At 33.5% G+C, this 18,095-nt stretch overlaps 1 protein-coding gene across 3 annotated transcripts in view; it reads right to left on the reverse strand.

The window, feature by feature from the left end:
* Positions 1-528: 528 nt before the first annotated feature.
* The window catches only part of mys (myospheroid), a 63,258-nt gene continuing 45,691 nt past the window's right edge, over positions 529-18,095 (reverse strand). For 2 of the 3 annotated variants that reach the window (XM_068354130.1, XM_068354131.1), the window contains exons 10-17: positions 16,396-16,527; positions 15,609-15,845; positions 15,232-15,406; positions 11,786-11,892; positions 6,767-6,947; positions 4,574-4,717; positions 3,780-3,919; positions 529-3,098 (exon numbers count right to left, since the gene is read on the reverse strand). In XM_068354130.1, coding sequence (XP_068210231.1) covers positions 3,030-3,098; positions 3,780-3,919; positions 4,574-4,717; positions 6,767-6,947; positions 11,786-11,892; positions 15,232-15,406; positions 15,609-15,845; positions 16,396-16,527 — 1,185 coding nt within the window. In that variant the 3' untranslated portion in view covers positions 529-3,029. Of the gene's footprint in view, positions 3,099-3,779; positions 3,920-4,573; positions 4,718-6,766; positions 6,948-7,420; positions 7,554-11,785; positions 11,893-15,231; positions 15,407-15,608; positions 15,846-16,395; positions 16,528-18,095 lie in introns of all 3 variants that reach the window. The other variant, XM_068354132.1, reaches the window with a different exon arrangement.

The raw sequence follows: 18,095 nt of genomic DNA on the forward strand, positions 1-18,095 counted from the left end.
CATCTGCCCCTTCTACCAAAATGAAATCATTCGTTTTCCCAGGTAAAAAGTTTTGAAAATATGTTCAAGTTCCAAAACAAATTTTTAAAGTTTAAATGAGGATCCAATGTAGTATCGTAACAGTCCAGTCTTGGTCTGGTCACTTTTAACTGGCCTCGGGGTTATAATTGGCTCTTCCTACTTTGGATTTGATTTAATCTTAGGGTATAGCGCCATTCTTAGTACCAAACAAGGCCTCCAGTATATGAATCCTTGCCATATTGTGTATACATGTACCTTAAATTGTAAGTGTTACTCTTTGCAGATGCTCTATGATAACCCTTATGGTTTTAGTTTTCATTCACTCTATTTCATCTTTCCTAAGTGTACAATTTCTTTAACTTTACATTGATTAAATTTTCACCTCACTAAAGAACAAATCTTTCCTCAGAACCCAATTAAAACCTCCAAAATGTTTTGTCAACAAAATTTTTAATAATGAAAGTAAACAAGGATAAGGAGTACATGGGTATAAAGTAAATGCAAATATAAATTAGTAATTTTATTCATATACTGTATATACCTATACATATATGCATTTGTTGTGCACTTCACAATTGGCTTCTGAATCATGCTAGGACTTGATAGCATGTAATATTACTTCACTTAAGTTCAAATTGAAACTTATTTTCACCAGATCTTCAATGTTATCACACAGCTTTGAAATATAACCCTGATTTGAAAATGTTTTGCTTTTCTTTAGCATAATCTGATAAATAAAATAAATATATCTAGAAAAAGAAAAATTTACGTGAAATTCATTCATACTTAGCATCACCAAAATAGGTTATGCAAAAGAACACAATCAGTTGCGAGATCAACGAAATAAAAATAAAAAACGAGATTCGTAAGGAATTCACAAGTAAGAAATACAGGAGATTCAAAAAATATTTATGTACTGCAAGGATTATTTGATACAGTATTGTGTTTCCACAGAATATTAATAATAATATTAATATTAATAAACCAGTCTAAACAGTACAGTAGCCAAACAACCATCACATGACAATACTTTGTAGTACATTTAATAGATGAAAATAAAAGAATAAAATCTAGTTACATGTAATTTCATGTAGAGAATTTGTGAGTTTCCTCTATTTTGAAATGAAAAGGCTATTTATATTCAAAATAAAAAGCTAAAAAAAGAAATGTAGGGTTTTAGGTAAAGATTTAAATACTGTAAAACACACTCAAAATTTTCATAATGCAATTATGGTGAAGATTTCTAAAATATTTCAATATAACAGAACACATTGAACTGGAGAGTGCTTTTAGTAAGAATTTGTTAGCTGCATACATTCCAAAAATTTTTATATGCATCAAACCTGCAAAATACTCAAAGTTCACCAACTTCCTTGATTTTTTTAATCAAAACTTGACTTACAAGAGATATTTTTATTTCAAATTTGCTATCCATTTTGTTATCTAGCAAAAACGTGGCCATTAAAAAATGCGTAAAGGCTTGTGTGAGGCACTCAGACAATTAGTATTTCCAAGGCACAATATTATAGGATAATATTAAAATGTATTATCCTAGTATGTTACCTAAATGACAATCCTGTCTTCAAAAAACATAACAGTAAAAATATTTAACCTATTAATTAGCTAATTTCACAAATAATTTAAAAACGTAGCTATTAAAGCTTTGTTAATACTACAATATTTTTTTGGTGTAAATCTGACTTCACAAATATTAAAACAAAATAGTAAAATTAAAATTTGAGAATTAAAAGGGCTGCCTAAATTCGTACACAACAATAACTACAAACTTTGCCTTTGTTTGTTGACCAAAATCCATTTTTAGTCAATTGTCAAAAGACAAGCACGGTACTGTACTTAAGTTTCTGCTCAATACATACAATAAAAAATATTGTACTTTCGTTTCACTTCAGATCTATTCAGACAGTCATTTGTGAACAATAACATACAGTAACCTGTGGGCAAACAGCTTGGACAGAAACCAAAACATATTAACAGCACTTTCTGCTAGCTGCCCTATGTACTCACAGCACCAAATTTTAATGTCCTATATCCAAATTTTAATGTCGTATATTATAAGACTGAATAGAAAAGAACATGACAAAAACCTAAATTTCACATTGACATTAAAAAAAAAAAAATTCTTTGAGTTTTTGAGTAGACAAAGTGTTTAAACAAACTGAAATTCATGAAGTTTTGAGTACCGTATATCTTTTGTAAATGAAATGTGGCCCAAATGACAAATTATGTACTATAAAATCTCCTAAATATCACAATTCACAAAGGCTGAATAAAGTAATGTTTACAAAACAATTATAAGAGTAACTCACCAAACCATTTGGTTTCAAGTCACCTCAAACTTCCTGTTGAATGGCAAATGCTTGCTCTGCAGCAGTGCCTATGCTTGTACATCTTTTCTTCTTCCTCCGACAATTATAAATAAGTTTCGCTTTCTTACACTAAACAGCTTTTAGTAGCACATATAAATTTGTAAATGACTCAACAATACATAAACATAAAACTATCATACTGAGTAAGCACCACGACTATATACAATGCATACCTACGCACTGAATAAAGAAAAAATATCTACTTAGCATTGGCACATAGACACTGGAATACCAGCAAGCCTTACCTATCATTACCACAATGACATTTGCAATTTTATTGCTTTTCACAAAAGTGAAAAAGAATAAAATCACTCTTGATAATGCAGTACAAATGCACAATATGAACACTTCATATCTTGAGGACCTTGGTTTTAGCCATTCTCAGATCTATTTATTTTCATCACAATTATATTAATTCCTTTCTTATGACTGGCAGAGTTTTCAGGCCTCCTTTCACATCAAAATGATCTGAGATACAAAGTGCTAAGCACTAATGATTCAGTACCTTATTTGAAAATATAATATAAGGGATACATACACCAATCTTACGGCCACACAACTGCAACACTTTTATAAAGTACCATCAAAAGACATTAGAAGTGAGACTTAGAAATGAATACCTTACTTTCCACCACTATATATAGGGTTCTTGAATGTAGACGTGGCTTGTTTATAAATGGGATTCTCTCCCTGTAAGACAAGAAAGAAATATTAAAAAATCAATTGAAATGATTGTATATTAATGCAAATTTCAACTCAATAATACATCAAACAAATGAAAAAAAATGGGGGGACCTTTCCTCTACACGCTCCTCCCAGCCTGATGAGGGACTCAACCGAGTTTGGTTGGTACTGCTAGGGTGCCACAGCCCACCCTCCCTCATTATCCACCACAGATGAAGCTTCATGAGCTGAATCCCCTACTGCTGCTACCTCTGCGGTCATCTAAGGTGACTGGAGGAAGCAGCAGGGTCTACCAAAACTGTGTCACAATCGCTCACCATTCATTCCTAATTGTAGCATGCTCTCTTACCTCTCTCACATCTATCCTCCTATCACCCAGAGCTTCCTTCACTCCATCCATCCACCCAAACCTTGGCCTTCCTCTTGTACTTCTCTCATCAACTCTGGCATTCATCACCTTCTTTAGCAGACAGCCATTTTCCATTCTCTTAACAAGGCCAACCCACCTCAACACATCCATATCCACTCTAGCTGCTAAATCATTTCTTACACCCGTTCTCACCCTCACTACATAGTTCCTAACCCTATCTAATCGAGATACACCAGCCATACTCCTCAGACAGAAAATAAATTTAAAAGTTAGGATTTCAATTGTTTTATTACAGAAAAGAGTTAATCATGACTTACCGTATCCCATCGCGCCATCATGCGCTCCTTTTCAAATCGGGCGAACTCCCGTCGATCGTGAATAGTTGTGAGGATCTTCCACATCAAAAGAAGCGCCAACCCAACAGCCACAATAGCTCCAATGACACCAAGTACAATGCCTGAAACCAAAGATTACATTAAAAGAAATGTCGCCAAAGATTACATTACATGAAATGTCTAACATTGTTGGTACAAATTTAAGATTCATACATGGGAAATCAAACTTATTATTATCATTATTATTATTATTACTAGCCAAGCTATAACCCTAGTTGGAAAAGCAGAATGCTATAAGCCAAAGGGTTCAATCAGGAAAAAATAGCTCAGTGAAGAAAGGAAATAAATAAACAATAATAAAAAAATAACAATAAATTATTCTATAAACAGTAACAATAACAAAACAGGACTATAAAAAGACTTATGTCAGCCGATTCAACATAAAAATATTTGCTGCAACTTTGAATTTTTGAAGTTCTACCGATTCAACTACCCTATTGGGAAGATCATTCAACAATTTGGTCACAGCTGGAATAAAACTTCAAGAATACTGTGTAGTATTGAGCCTCATGATGGAGAAGGCCTAACTTACCATATTAGTTTTATCATCCTCATAACAATGAAAATATAATTGGGATGAATTCTTTTCTTGAATTTCACATGATAAATAAAATCATTTTAGTTTTTGCCTTTAAAAAACTGAAACATTGAAGTGCAATGCAGATATCTTCAAACCAAAGAAAGATGATAAAAGTTTTTACAAAGTGGATACTAACCCAGAATATCTAACTTGGGAGGACACTCAAGAGTCTGTTGTACGCGAACAACTGGATCCTTGTTCTCATCGTAGCCATAAACGAAAGTGAATCGGCAATCGTTCTCATCGAAGAATGTACATATGCGTTCTCCCTCGGCTTCAACTGCGGTACCAATGCCAAATCACATTAGAATAAACTAGTGGAAAATATTCCCAAAGCAAATTTCATATGAATAAATCACCTATCAAAAAGAAACCTTATATAACCAAATCAGTAATATAACTAATCAAATAGAATAATAATAAATTCATTAGGCAAAGAACACAACAAAGGAATTTCAAAAAACAATTTTGTCTACAAAAAAAAAAAAAAAAAAAATGCTTAGTTACATGGCTTGTGTTGTATACTAAAAATTGGTTTTAAAAATTGGTTTTTCATCTATTGAACCTGAAAACAACTTGCAGGAACCACAGCTTTAAGATACACACACATTATAGATTTACAGAAAGTTTCAATTCCATCTGAAGACTTTATTAAGTTCTACAACAAAGAAGTTCTATATACCCAAATAAAACTTTAAGTAAAGCAATCATATCATTAATAAAGATTTTAACCAGGCAGCTGACTTACTTTCAACACTGTAAAATATATCGATTTGAAAATTTTATTTTTCAAGGCGCTGTTTTTACATTTTGATTGAAAACTGGATGATCACACAAAATGTTTAATTATAAGTGTTATTCTTCTTCATTCTTTACCGACCTTACTAGGTCAACTCATATTCGCAATTTTCCAGTCAGTGCAGGTAGGGATGAGCAGTCGCTCGCACTCAAAAGTGTGTAGTTATGAGCATGAGTGCGTAAGGTAACTGTCAACATGCAAGGTGAAATTACCGTAATTATCCATTTTTATAGATGGTAAATATTAATTTTTTTTCTTTTTTCAGTTGTTCTTTATAATGTTTGGCAATGAAAGAGAGGTGTCAAGAGAAGGGGTTACCAGTTATGGCAGAAGACCTGGCATCTTAAAAGACAAGGATGTATTGGATGCCTTAGATCCTTGTTACCCTGGCCTTAGTTGATTAAAATGAAATGAAGGTACTATTTTTAATGCTTCAGCTGTGATCCTTCAATGGCCAAGTCTTTAATAATCTGCTGGAGAGAGCTTTCTGATCTATATAAAATGTGTACAAGCAGATCTCTTTCTATAGGATTACCCCAGGTATTGTTAATGTGGATATTATCCCAGAGTTGCCAGTTCTGTCTTGTGCAATTTGGTTCTATGGCAGTAATCATATTATGAAGGCCTTTCATTTAAAAGTTTAATTTACAATATTTTGCAGACAATTGAATACTCCCGGGTATTGCACTATAATTGTAGTTTAATTATTCAAGTTTCTGTATTAGTTAATTTCATTAAGAATTTTGAGCCTATTAAAGTCAATTCTTCATTCTTAACTGGTGATTATATTTTTTACCTTTTAAATTCAACTAAATATCAGATTTAATTATTTCCTCTTAATTGGTAGGGCTATTTTACTTATCTAATATAGACTAACTAGATTTACTTTTACTCTTAACTGATATTGCTATGCCATTTTAACCTAATAGTACCAACTATTGGTGTTTACGTAACACTGTTGGGATTGTTTGTGAAAAAGTAATTTTGTGTTTTTGTAAAACTGCATTTTCCATTTGAACTTGAGTTACTCTATTTATTTATATGCAAGTGATAGTTATTAGTTTGCAATCTTCTTAAGTAGTGAAGATTGTAATAACAATTCAAAATATTTTGTACTAGCAATTCCAACCAAAAATGAATAAATCTCTTAGAAAATGCCATCGTACAAGGAGCTTAGTAATATGAATTTATCCGACCAGTTTTCACTCCTGTATTACCATTTTCTATGATCCTCCTTGAGTAAGAGCTATATCAGTTTTAAATTAGAACAAGACTATCAATGCTTATTTGATGGACAAAATTAAGCAAAATCACTTTAAAATGGTAAACAATGTTTAAGATTTATATTAACCAATGAATAATCCTACTTTTAATAAACATGCCAATTAATAGCCTCCAAATAGCTGAGGAGTAACAATGAATTTCAGTGTAATACTAAAGCATAGGCTGCCACACATCTCAAACTTCTCAGCTATTTAAAATTTGGATGCCTTCGTGCGATGCTAGCTGCATGTGCATTGACGAAGGTACCTTTCACCCAATCCTTCACTCTAACAGAATAGTTTGCCACCACTCGATCTTTTTCAATGCTGCCATAGAGGACAGAGCATTCAGCACAAGCTTCTGCATCACCCGCCAAGGGTCCGGTTTCATAAACACGACACTGCACGCAGTCCTTGAAGTCAAGGCACCGATGTTCTGTACCACAAAGCTAAATAAAAAAAAATTTAAACTGAAAAGAATGTCTGTTCAAATAATTCATAAAATGGTTATAAATAAGTGCTGTTTGTAGTTGAATAGAGTATCATAAAGTCTTCATAATATTTAAATTTATTAAGTTCATTTTGATCTGTCATCAGCAGGTTTTATTCTTCATGACTTGAGCAAATTGCAAATTTGCAAATTAATCTACCCCAAAGTGATATTAAATTTAGATTGGGTTTCAATTTAGATAACTAGATTTTGTATGTAAAAGAACAGTACACTATTAAATACAAAACAACACTTATTACTTCTACCAAAAAATCTATTAGTAATTCTAAAAATTATCCTAGAAATGTGACTCCGATGAGTAGGAAAACAAAAAAACAAACCAAGTAGATTGTCTACTGAGAACCTCCTCATCAGCACATTTCCAGGATAGTTGTTAACTTGAAACTATGCATCAATATATATACCACTAACCTTGGGCAATTGGTACCCTTGTCGAATTGAAAAGTGTACAGTTTGCTTCACACTCCTCGGGAGAAAATTCACCTGTCTCAAAGACTTGGCACTGTACGCATGCCTTGTAAGCTAGACACTTGCCCTTACACGTCTGGATAGGAAAATCACAAGCCGCATACATCAGGTTGAGATCAATATCAAAGAAGTTTGCAGCGACAGCCAGCGTAAGTGAGAAGGATAACAAGACGCAGGCACATAAAAAGGAAAGTAGAAATAGCAATATGTTAGGAATTTTTCTATCATTTAGAGTGCATTATAAATGTACTGCACTCTGTACTGATTAAAGGACTTCTACATGCACCAACTCCAGATTTTAGAAGAAAATATGAACAGTATCTCGGATTCCAAAGCTCTTAATGATATAAACTTTAAATACTGTATAGATATTTTATATCATGCTCTTCAATTAAAAATGAAAGTGAACTACTACATACATACAACAACATTAAGAGTTTTCCAAACATATTGAAAAGTTTCTCAATTGTTCATGCAATAAAATAATAATAGCTGGACATGAAAATCAACATTCATATTGACCACATGTATGGAGATGCTTGGGTGTACTGTGCACAGTATAACTAATTACTAAAACAACATTTGATGTACTTATAAGAATTTGGTAAGTCTACAGTGCACACAAAATCTCAAACCGTATTTAAAATGAGCATCATAAGAAGATCGTACAAGTTTAACTCAAATTAACTAATCTTTCAAACAAATAATCATTCAAGGTATGTGACTGCAATGCATAAAAAACTACTAAAAATCCTTGGTACAAAGAATCTGTAAATGTTCATAATGTGGTACCTTGTTTATTGCATTTTCTCCAATATGAAACTTTAGCAATGTACATAATTTTCACAAACCTCTTGGATTTCAGATTGTGATTCCCTTTTAAAAGTATTAAAAAGGCAAAAACAACAGTTAATTTATTTTTACCTGAAGTAATTAACAATATTCAGATAGATATTTGTATACGGTAGAGAGTTTTCGACTTTGTCGCCTACAATTTCATATATGGTGGAATTTCACAATTCATCATCTAATCATAATGTCTATTGCAAGAGCATTGTACTCCATCACACTCATTTGCATAATTTTCAAAGTTGTTCAACCAGTTCAAATTGTACTGGTTGAAGCTAAAAGATCTGATGCTTAGTTTTTTTTTCTTTTACAGTACACATCACTGAACATTACCTGCAGTTTTCTGCATCAACACTCATTACTTTGTTTTTTTAACCCAAATGGAATTTCCCCTCACTGTCCCAATAAATGAGAGGAGGTGTCCAAACCAAAATGTTTGATATGTAAGAAAATTTCACAAAGAGTCTGGGAGTTCTTACTTTTAATATCTTTATGAACCTATACCTAGCCAAATTAAATAGGTATTTTAAATTAGTAGCTAAAAGTGAAAAGCAAATAACTGCATAAAGTATTGCTACAATTAAATTTTTTAGGATCTTCATAATCTATGTGATTAAAGCACTAGTAATCAGGGAACAATTCATCAGGCTAAAAATAATGATAATAATGTGTAGCACTTTATAAAATAACGTCTACTTTACATAAAAACTAGTGATTAACATATGCTGTAACTTCAGTCAGAAGGTTCAAGTTAACCAATCATACTTTGGATTATAGAGTTTTCTCCAGTAATGGGAGTCAGGGTGTCTCTCCTGGGACAAACTCTTTCCTAATGTTTCCACACACTTGATTAGAAAGTAGTGGAAGGAGATTATGCTTACAAGAAATTGGTTGTAGGCTACAGTGCAATATAAAATATTGATTGTATTTAAAAAATTTCAATGTTTGTGAAGAACCCATACAATCTACAGAGTATGTTAAAGGCTGAATCTCTGTTGTTTCAAGATTTTTGTAATGTATATAAATATTCTACAATCTTTAGTTGTCTTTGTGTTAGCAATATACTATAATTGTATAGCAGACATAAGAAAATGCTACTATCTTTCTAACAGTTTTTCTTACTTCTAAATTGGGAAAAGTAGTTGCTGCAAACTACTATGGATGTGATACAGACAGGTCAAAAGTCAGTGGAATATGGAGCTGAACTCTAGGGACCTAGACCTCACTTTACTCATTAACAAATCTTAAAAAGTGTTTTTCTTTGATCTTACAGGGCATCACAACCAATACTGTACAGTACTTCTAGAAGTACAGTACCAAGTTGCAACACTATCATGTATGATTAGTCTCTCATCCCCTTATCTCCTCTTTTAGTTGATTTTTTGTTGTTACTACATTACTTCTCTCTGGTCTCATTTTTATTACAAATTGGCACTCTATCCTGCGAAGTTACCAACCTTTCAAGCTTTTTATATAGGAATCTTTGCACACTGCATTATAACATTAGTAATAATAACAGATGTGCTGTACTGTAATATCACAGATATTTTTTTCATATTTCTCCCATACAAACATAAAGAATTTCCTAAAATTGGCTAAGACCAGTGATATCTAGTAAATACTTGGTATTCTATTCAACTAAGTATTCAGGGCTAAAAATAAGCCTGTAATCTAAACATACATGAACAGTAGATACTGTATCCTCAATCAACTGTTTAACATCTTGCATAATTATTGGGTGATCAATTCTTAAAATCGGTGATTTTAGAGACTCTAAACAAAGTGGAAACAAACAGAAATCTTTCTTAATCCAAAGCCAACAATCAAGAAAAAGAGAGGTTTTCCCTTGTAAATTTAGTACAGATAGAAATGGTAACCTGTGATCATTGCAAGTGACGTATAAATCTAAGCATGAACATAAAGTGGAGTGGTATTTAAAGCTATCACAACATTGCAGTTGTGTGGGTACATGGTGAGTTTTGTCTCTCAATGCATCAGTCTGCAACATTTTCCAGGTTCAGGTGAAAGTAACTAAAGCCAAAGGTAACGATCAGCCTCGCAACTTTTGCCTACCTTTCGTGCTATGAGTGGGAGGAATGTCAAAATTTTCAACTTATACTTTGGTCTACATTTCGTGCTATGGGTGGGAGGGATGTCAAAATTTCAAATTTTTACTAAATACATTTCTACCTTTCTGATCCATTATGAGGTAGCTACATTGCAACAAGAAAAACATTAATATTATGATATAAAACAAAATTCATAACAATCAATAACCAAACTTAAACCCATATCTCATGAGGTACATTTGAATCAATTGAGGTGAAATATACTCATGATTGATATTATGAACTTGAGTGTTTGGCTTTCAAAATACGATGACAAGACAGTGAACAGATATTGGAAACAAGAAATTTTATCATTACCCATCAAGTTAAATAGTCCCTCAAAGACTATCACTAAGTATCATATAAAGCAATTGTTTTTGTTGATCTATAAACTAAACAGTCGTCACATAAATATCATTTAAAAAAATTCATTTTTATCTTTATCTTTTCAGGTCTAATGAAGAGCAGCAACATTTAATAAAAGTAATTTAAAGTTTAAATACTTACTAACTGCAATTTAAGGTAAATCTCTTATCAAGCAACAACTTAGCAAAACACATACCTGATCTGATGACTAACAAAATCCAACACAAAGCATTATTTGACCGACATTTAATATTCGAAAAAAGGTATTACAATATCTAATACCATCTGAACTTCAAAAGTACCATGAAGGGTGCTAAGTAACTCTTAGGATTCAAGACCTTACTTAATCAGTTAATACAACCTAAAATTTCTACTGCATATTTCCATTAAATATCCAACAGAAATTTATAAAAAAAAAAAAAAAAAAAATAGGTATGACTTATTTTCAATCTTTATTTTTCAGAGCATCTAACCACTAAATGATATACAGTGTACAGTAATCCCTCGCAAAATTGTGGTTTATCTACCTCCCCCTCAGTATATCGTGCATGTATTATACCACAGGCTCTTTATATTGCAGGATCCTGAGGGCACATGAGTTTTATATCTTTCACATTTTTATTATTTTTTTTTAAGAACAAATATAGATTATAAAAAATATCAAAAGATATAAGAATGAAAGAAATACACCATAGATTTCTGTATCTACTTCACTGTTTTGCGGCTATTGGGGGGGGGAGTAACACCCGCGATGGCTAAGGAATTACTGTACTGCAAGAATACCAATCATAATAAAAAAAAAAGGTATATTGCTCAGTATCCTACAATTTCCTGAAAACTATACAATATACTTCCAGACGCTAATCTCTCATATGAATGTATAATCAAAAGAAAACAAACCAAAACATATTGAAAAATATTCTGTTATTCCCCAACAACACTAACAATCTAAAAAATTCAATGAGCAATTTTTTACGCCACTTACCGGACAATCTTCACACCACTTGCCAGAATAGCGTCCATCTTCCGTTTCATTACACTTGCACTGATTACATTCGCAGACTCCGTTACCAGAGCAAATGGTGTTACCATCTGTAAAAACATAATGATTAGCATAGACATTCTTTTTATTACTTTGATACTCGTCATTCTTTTTATGTCGGATTTCTCGTTTGTGGAGCGAGACGTTAAATGAGTTTTTAGTAGTTAGGGTTGATTTCTAATTCACAAATTACAAACTCAATGAAGAACAAAGCAATCAATTTGTGCAGGTTTTGGACTGGTTGTTGATGTTTTGATGGGGGTAAAAATATCTGCAATCTGTTCACTGCAGAGGTAATTATTTTTCTTGTGCAATTTAACCACAACACAGAGTACAAATGCAAAAATTTTAAAGGACTAGTATAAAGGCTAGTTCTTCAGAGTTTTTTAAGACTTTATAACAATTCTTTATAAAGATGTTTTATGTCATGATACTTTAAAACTTCAGGTATACATTTCTTTGACAAAACTTTAAAACCTTTATAGAACTAACTGGTGATGATCTACCCTGTCTCTCACTGTACAACTATCAAAGACATAAGTGCCAAGCTAGTTTGATACCCATTCACATTTTGTGAAAGTTCTTAAGAAAATTATATTTTTTTTCAACAGACATCTACCATTCATTGTTCTTAAGAAAATTATTATTTTTTTTCCACAGATATCTACCATCATAATTCTTATCACTGTAAGGTGAAATAAATCAGAATAATTCATTATATAATAAAACCCCTTAGACACAGCTGTCAAGGAAGCAGTTTTCTTATTATGTTTGATCATGATTCCCTGTTTAAAAAAAAAATCTCCCTTTGATTCTCTTAATAAAATGCAAATCCATATTGTTATTATTATTATTACTTGCTAAGCTACAAATCTAGTTGGAAAAGCAGGATACTATAAGCCCAAGGGCTCCAACAGGGAAAAAGGAAAAAAGGAAAAATAAAATATTTTAAGAAGAGTAACATTAAAATATCTCCTATATAAACTTTTAACAAAACAAGAGGAAGAGAAATTAGATAGAATAGTGTGCCTGAGTGGTTGAATGGAATCTCATGATGGTTTAAGGATGCCAAGAATCTTGAACATGGTCTTATTGTTGAGGGGTTAAACAGAAGCATATTCTACAATGCATCACTTGACAATGAGTGAGTCAGGGTTACAGGAATCTGATAAAAAGAGCATTCTGTTTTGCAACGAAATGTCATTATAGGAGGCAATATGGCAATATAGGAAGAGAAAACTTCAGCAGCCAACATAAAATTAGAGGTAGGTCTAGTAGATCAAGAACCATAGGAAGAAAGATGTCCCAATTGATAATACTTCCATAACTTATTGAGTTAGAGTGGTCATGCACAGTAAACGTGGCACAGACTAATGGGAACCAACCATGTACTGAGAAGTGCTCAAGAAGAATCAGAAATATTCTCATGGCTCTTCATGTCTGAACACAAAATACTATTTTGTGCAACGACACTTTATATTTTCCGTCACAGCAACTAGTGAAAATGGTTACGTTAGAAACAAATCTGAGGGACAGGGTAATAACAATAGTAAATTCTCCAGTTGAAATCCCCATGAGGAAACACCACAATGGTAACGTGAAAGCTTCAAGAGTAATTTTTTTATATTAGAGGTAAACAGAAGTTCTTGTGTAAGGTTAAAGATAGTTCAAGATAAAAACATATGAGTAGGTGTTAACAAGATATAGAGGTGACAGACATGGAACTGACAGCCAGCCAACCACAGTATGTTTCTCCTGGATCAATCACCGAGTGATTTGCTTGATTGTAGAGGGTTGTCTTTGACAGTACACGAGTTTACTTAGCTGTTGCTCTGGTATGAGTCCTTGACGACTACACAGCACATTAACCCCCCAAAAAGTGGTTTCGACAAAGGAAAAACCTATTTTTGGGAAGTTACCAAAGTAACACCGGGTATAATTTAGGAAACAAAAAGAAAATGGAAAAATCAGTAATTAGCAGGAGATAAAAAAATCAGAGGCAATGACAGTAATGGATGCACTGATAACATAACTTTTAGCACAGTATTCTATTTAGCAAAACGAAGGTGGAAATGAGAGCAGTAAAGGTCCCCCCCCCCCCCTCCCCCAGGTAGCAGGATAATAATGTCCACTGTCTTGACAGTGAAATCTTTAGGGGAAACTGCTTACCTTGGGGTAATGTTCACTGCATAAAAATGAATTCATAGCATAATTGTTATAACATAAAAAGCCTAAATCCAAGGAAATGATACAGATATGTGAAAACAGCCCATGTGCTGAGCATGGAAAAATGGCAAATGCGGAGACATGTCGCAGAAGGTATAGATATGAACAGTGGGTTCCATTTTTTCTTGTCAGGAAAAACTGATGCAATAAGAAGCTGTTTTACAAAAGTCAGGTGCCGTGGGATGTAACTTGCATCTGATAGAGATATAAAGACATCAATACTAACTGCATAGTGTGAACCCTTGCATCTTATATGTTAACTTATGATGTTTTTGGTGATGTTTAAGAGATGAGTGCATTATTTTCTATTACCACAGGCAAGTACTGTACTACCACATATGTAATGAGTATGTGTGTTGCAGTAAGTGAACATTTAGTTCTTTCTTTGTGTATCAAATAAATTTTTTTTCATAAAAGTGGAGCGCACCAAACTCCCTTCATGGCTTTACTTAGGATGTTTTCAGGTCATATCTAAAATATGGTATAATTTTATTCAATATTTTTTATCTTTATATGTTTAATGTCTGTGGTGTTAGTGCATTTAATTAATCACCTCAGTCAAATATTAGCTGGTGATACACTTCTATACCCAGTCTTAGGGAGAATCACTACCAATTTATTCATTGTTGATATCTCGGGAGTGGGTTGCAAGTTGGATGTGAGAAGAAACACCGTCACTCTCAAATGTGATGGCCACTGCCAATCTGTTATTACTTCGATGCTTCATAACACACAACATCAAGTAGGTTTTGTTAATTTTTCTACTGATTTCATGTTCTTTGCTATTTGTACTTCCTGGAAACACGCTGTATTTTATCAATGTTAGAGAAACCTGTTGATTTCTGAAGGGAACTTTTCTGTATTCATATGTTCGATGTTCCTTCTCTTTCAAGTACTTATGTATTGTTTCTGTTAGCCAAATAAACCGTGGTAGAGGTAATATTGCTTTTTTTTACCACTTGTCCACAAACCATCAAAATAGAAAAAGTACAATTTCAAACCATTCAGAGAAAGACGTTCTCATAATGGGGGTATGCAATGAAGTGTAATAATCTAATATCTATTGCCATTCACAGCAATATTCTAGTCTTAAAGATAAGAAGTCATTTAATAACTTGCAAAAATGGCAGGTGTAAAAATCTGAAAATGATAATGTACTTTACCTGGATTAACGCAATTTTCTATGCTGTCTTCACAAGTGCAAGCAGGTCCCTTCCAGCCAGATTTGCATTTACATTGATTGCACACACATTCTCCACGGTCAGGTCCGGCACAGAGTAATCCATTGTGACGTTGACATAAGAAGTTTGTGCACTCGCAGTACTTTCCGTTCACAATCTGGTTATTAAAAGATGATACAGTAATTACTAAAACTTTTTATGCATTGCAACAAAATTATATACTATACATTTACTAGCATTGCAATATAAAAGATAAAGCTTGAGCATGAAGTTCAAGCCCAACAAAGATCATTACAATCTTCAAGTTCTAAATCAACACTTCACTGTAATAAATATCAACAACTATTGGGAAACCTTACCTCATCAATATTATCTCTCTCATTGCACTGGCAAACACCACAATGGCAGGTTCCTCGGCCACTACAAATGGACGAGCTATTTGGTTCACGGCAGGTGGAGTCGTCAAAGGTTCCTGTTCCCCACGGAGTACTGGCATCACATTCACAGTTACGGCCAAAGTAGTTCTTATCGCATTTACAGATACCACACTGGTATATACCATGATTATTACATTCTTCGGCACCTGGGATGTAACCCTAAAATGACATATGTTAAAATAAACACTGAATGATATGTAAATAACAGCATTAATAAATATTTGATTAAAATCATCACAAATAGTACAAGAACATATAACTAAATTACACTTGGATAACTAAAACAAAGATTACATATACTTTCTGTTTTAAGGAAACGTTTCTTAAATAACCTAAAACTGACACAAAACCAAAAACTTCCGTATTGCAAAAAGAAAAATATTTTTTGTAAAGTTTCATGAGATTTTACTTGTAGAAAAAGTTTCAGATATCAAGAAACATTAGCTGTCAAATAGCTTACTCTTACATGTGATGAATTTGTTGTTACAAAGTTATACACCCCATCCACCAATACATTAATGTATCTTGAGAAACTAAGATCTATTCTTCCTTGATGTTCAAAGTAATAAATGCTATAATTGAGGCATTATCTTTTCCATAAGTGCTATAATTGAGGCGTTATCTTTTCCATTATAACTGAGACGTTATCTTTTTCGTAAGTGCCATAATTGAGGCGGTGTTTTTCCCGCCTTTTACCCATAATACATACCTCATTGCCTGGTCTCTCGCAATCGCAGTCACAGAGCATCGTTAAGTCTATAAGAAGCCTTTCATGTAGACCAACAGGGTAGATGCTAATCTGCTGTTTCCAATCCTTCCTATCCTCTGGACATTTTGCAAGCTGAAGAAGAAATTTCAAAAGGTAAAAACTTCTACTCCATAACAACTGTGATAAGTAAAAGTAACCTGATTATTTAAATAGAGCACTTTGGCTATAATAAATGTTTCACTCCACAATTTACAAACGAGTTTTCACATTTAAAAAAAAATATTGACACAAAGTATACACAATCAAATCATGAATCACAGCCCATCCTTAAAAAAAGAACAACACTGAGAACTTATAAAGATAAGAACCTGTGTGCAACAAATTAAAAATGATTTCGATAATTGCAAAAAAGAATAAAAATCAATCAACCTTTTCAATGGTGTTTGACTATGTGCAAATAGAAGTGTGAATTCTTGAAACATAGGCAGGCTACTTCACTTGCTGATATTTTACCAAAAATTTTTTAAATTCTCAGGTGCAAAGAGTAAGGATGCTATCAGGTGGACTATTTAGTAATTATTTAAAGTATTTAAGTACATACACATACATATATCAAGGCACTTCCCCCAATTTTGTTGGGTAGCCGACATCAACAATGAAACAAAACAAAAAAGGGGACCTCTACTCTCTACGTTCCTCCCAGCCTAACAAGGGACTCAACCAAGTTCAGCTGGTACTGCTAGGGTGCCACAGCCCACCCTCCCACATTATCCACCACAGATGAAGCTTCATAATGCTGAATCCCCTACTGCTGCTACCTCCGCGGTCATCTAAGGCATCGGAGGAAGCAGCAGGGCCTACCGGAACTGCGTCACAATCGCTCGCCATTCATTCCTATTTCTAGCACGCTCTCTTGCCTCTCTCACATCTATCCTCCTATCACCCAGAGCTTCCTTCACTCCATCCATCCACCCAAAACCTTGGCCTTCCTCTTGTACTTCTCCCATCAACTCTTGCATTCATCACCTTCTTTAGCAGACAGCCATTTTCCATTCTCTCAACATGGCCAAACCACCTCAACATATTCATATCCACTCATAATTATACTGTACTTATAGTTTACAGGTAAGAGAGATTACTCGGGTGCTTTATGTGGATGAGATCATGGTGAGGAGTAAATGTTGATGGTTTGAGCATGCTCTTCTGCTTACCCAAGATATTAGTTCACCAAACTTTCAACTGGGCTCCACAAGCCACTAAAAGAGTTGGAAGACCCAGGCCTACATAGCTGAGGACTATGAAGTGTGAAGGAGAAAGAGATGATGATTGGAGAAGTATTGATTTAAAAGCTCAAGATAGAGACGACTGGCAAAATCTAACCGAGGCCCTTTGAGTCAATAGACATGGGAGGACATAATGATGATGATGATACTGTACTAGTGTACGAGAGCATCAAAATTTATGTTTTTTCTTTCAGGTCATGCTACATGTCCCCCGGGTACAAAGAAAGGGAGTTGTCATTTTTTGATGAGAGAGGGGTGCGAGTGCACTGGATACCTATCTAAATATTTAGCCATACTTTTTGATGGGTCACCTACACTAGTAAATAATAATGTGGTATGTCAACAAGAACCAAATGTCTCCAATGCTCAGTTCATCACTATTAGATAATAGAATTAGCGTATTTCAAAGGCTTTGAG

This window comes from Palaemon carinicauda, chromosome 30, assembly GCF_036898095.1.
Source record: "Palaemon carinicauda isolate YSFRI2023 chromosome 30, ASM3689809v2, whole genome shotgun sequence".
In the NCBI taxonomy this organism is placed as follows: Eukaryota; Metazoa; Arthropoda; class Malacostraca; order Decapoda; family Palaemonidae; genus Palaemon; species Palaemon carinicauda.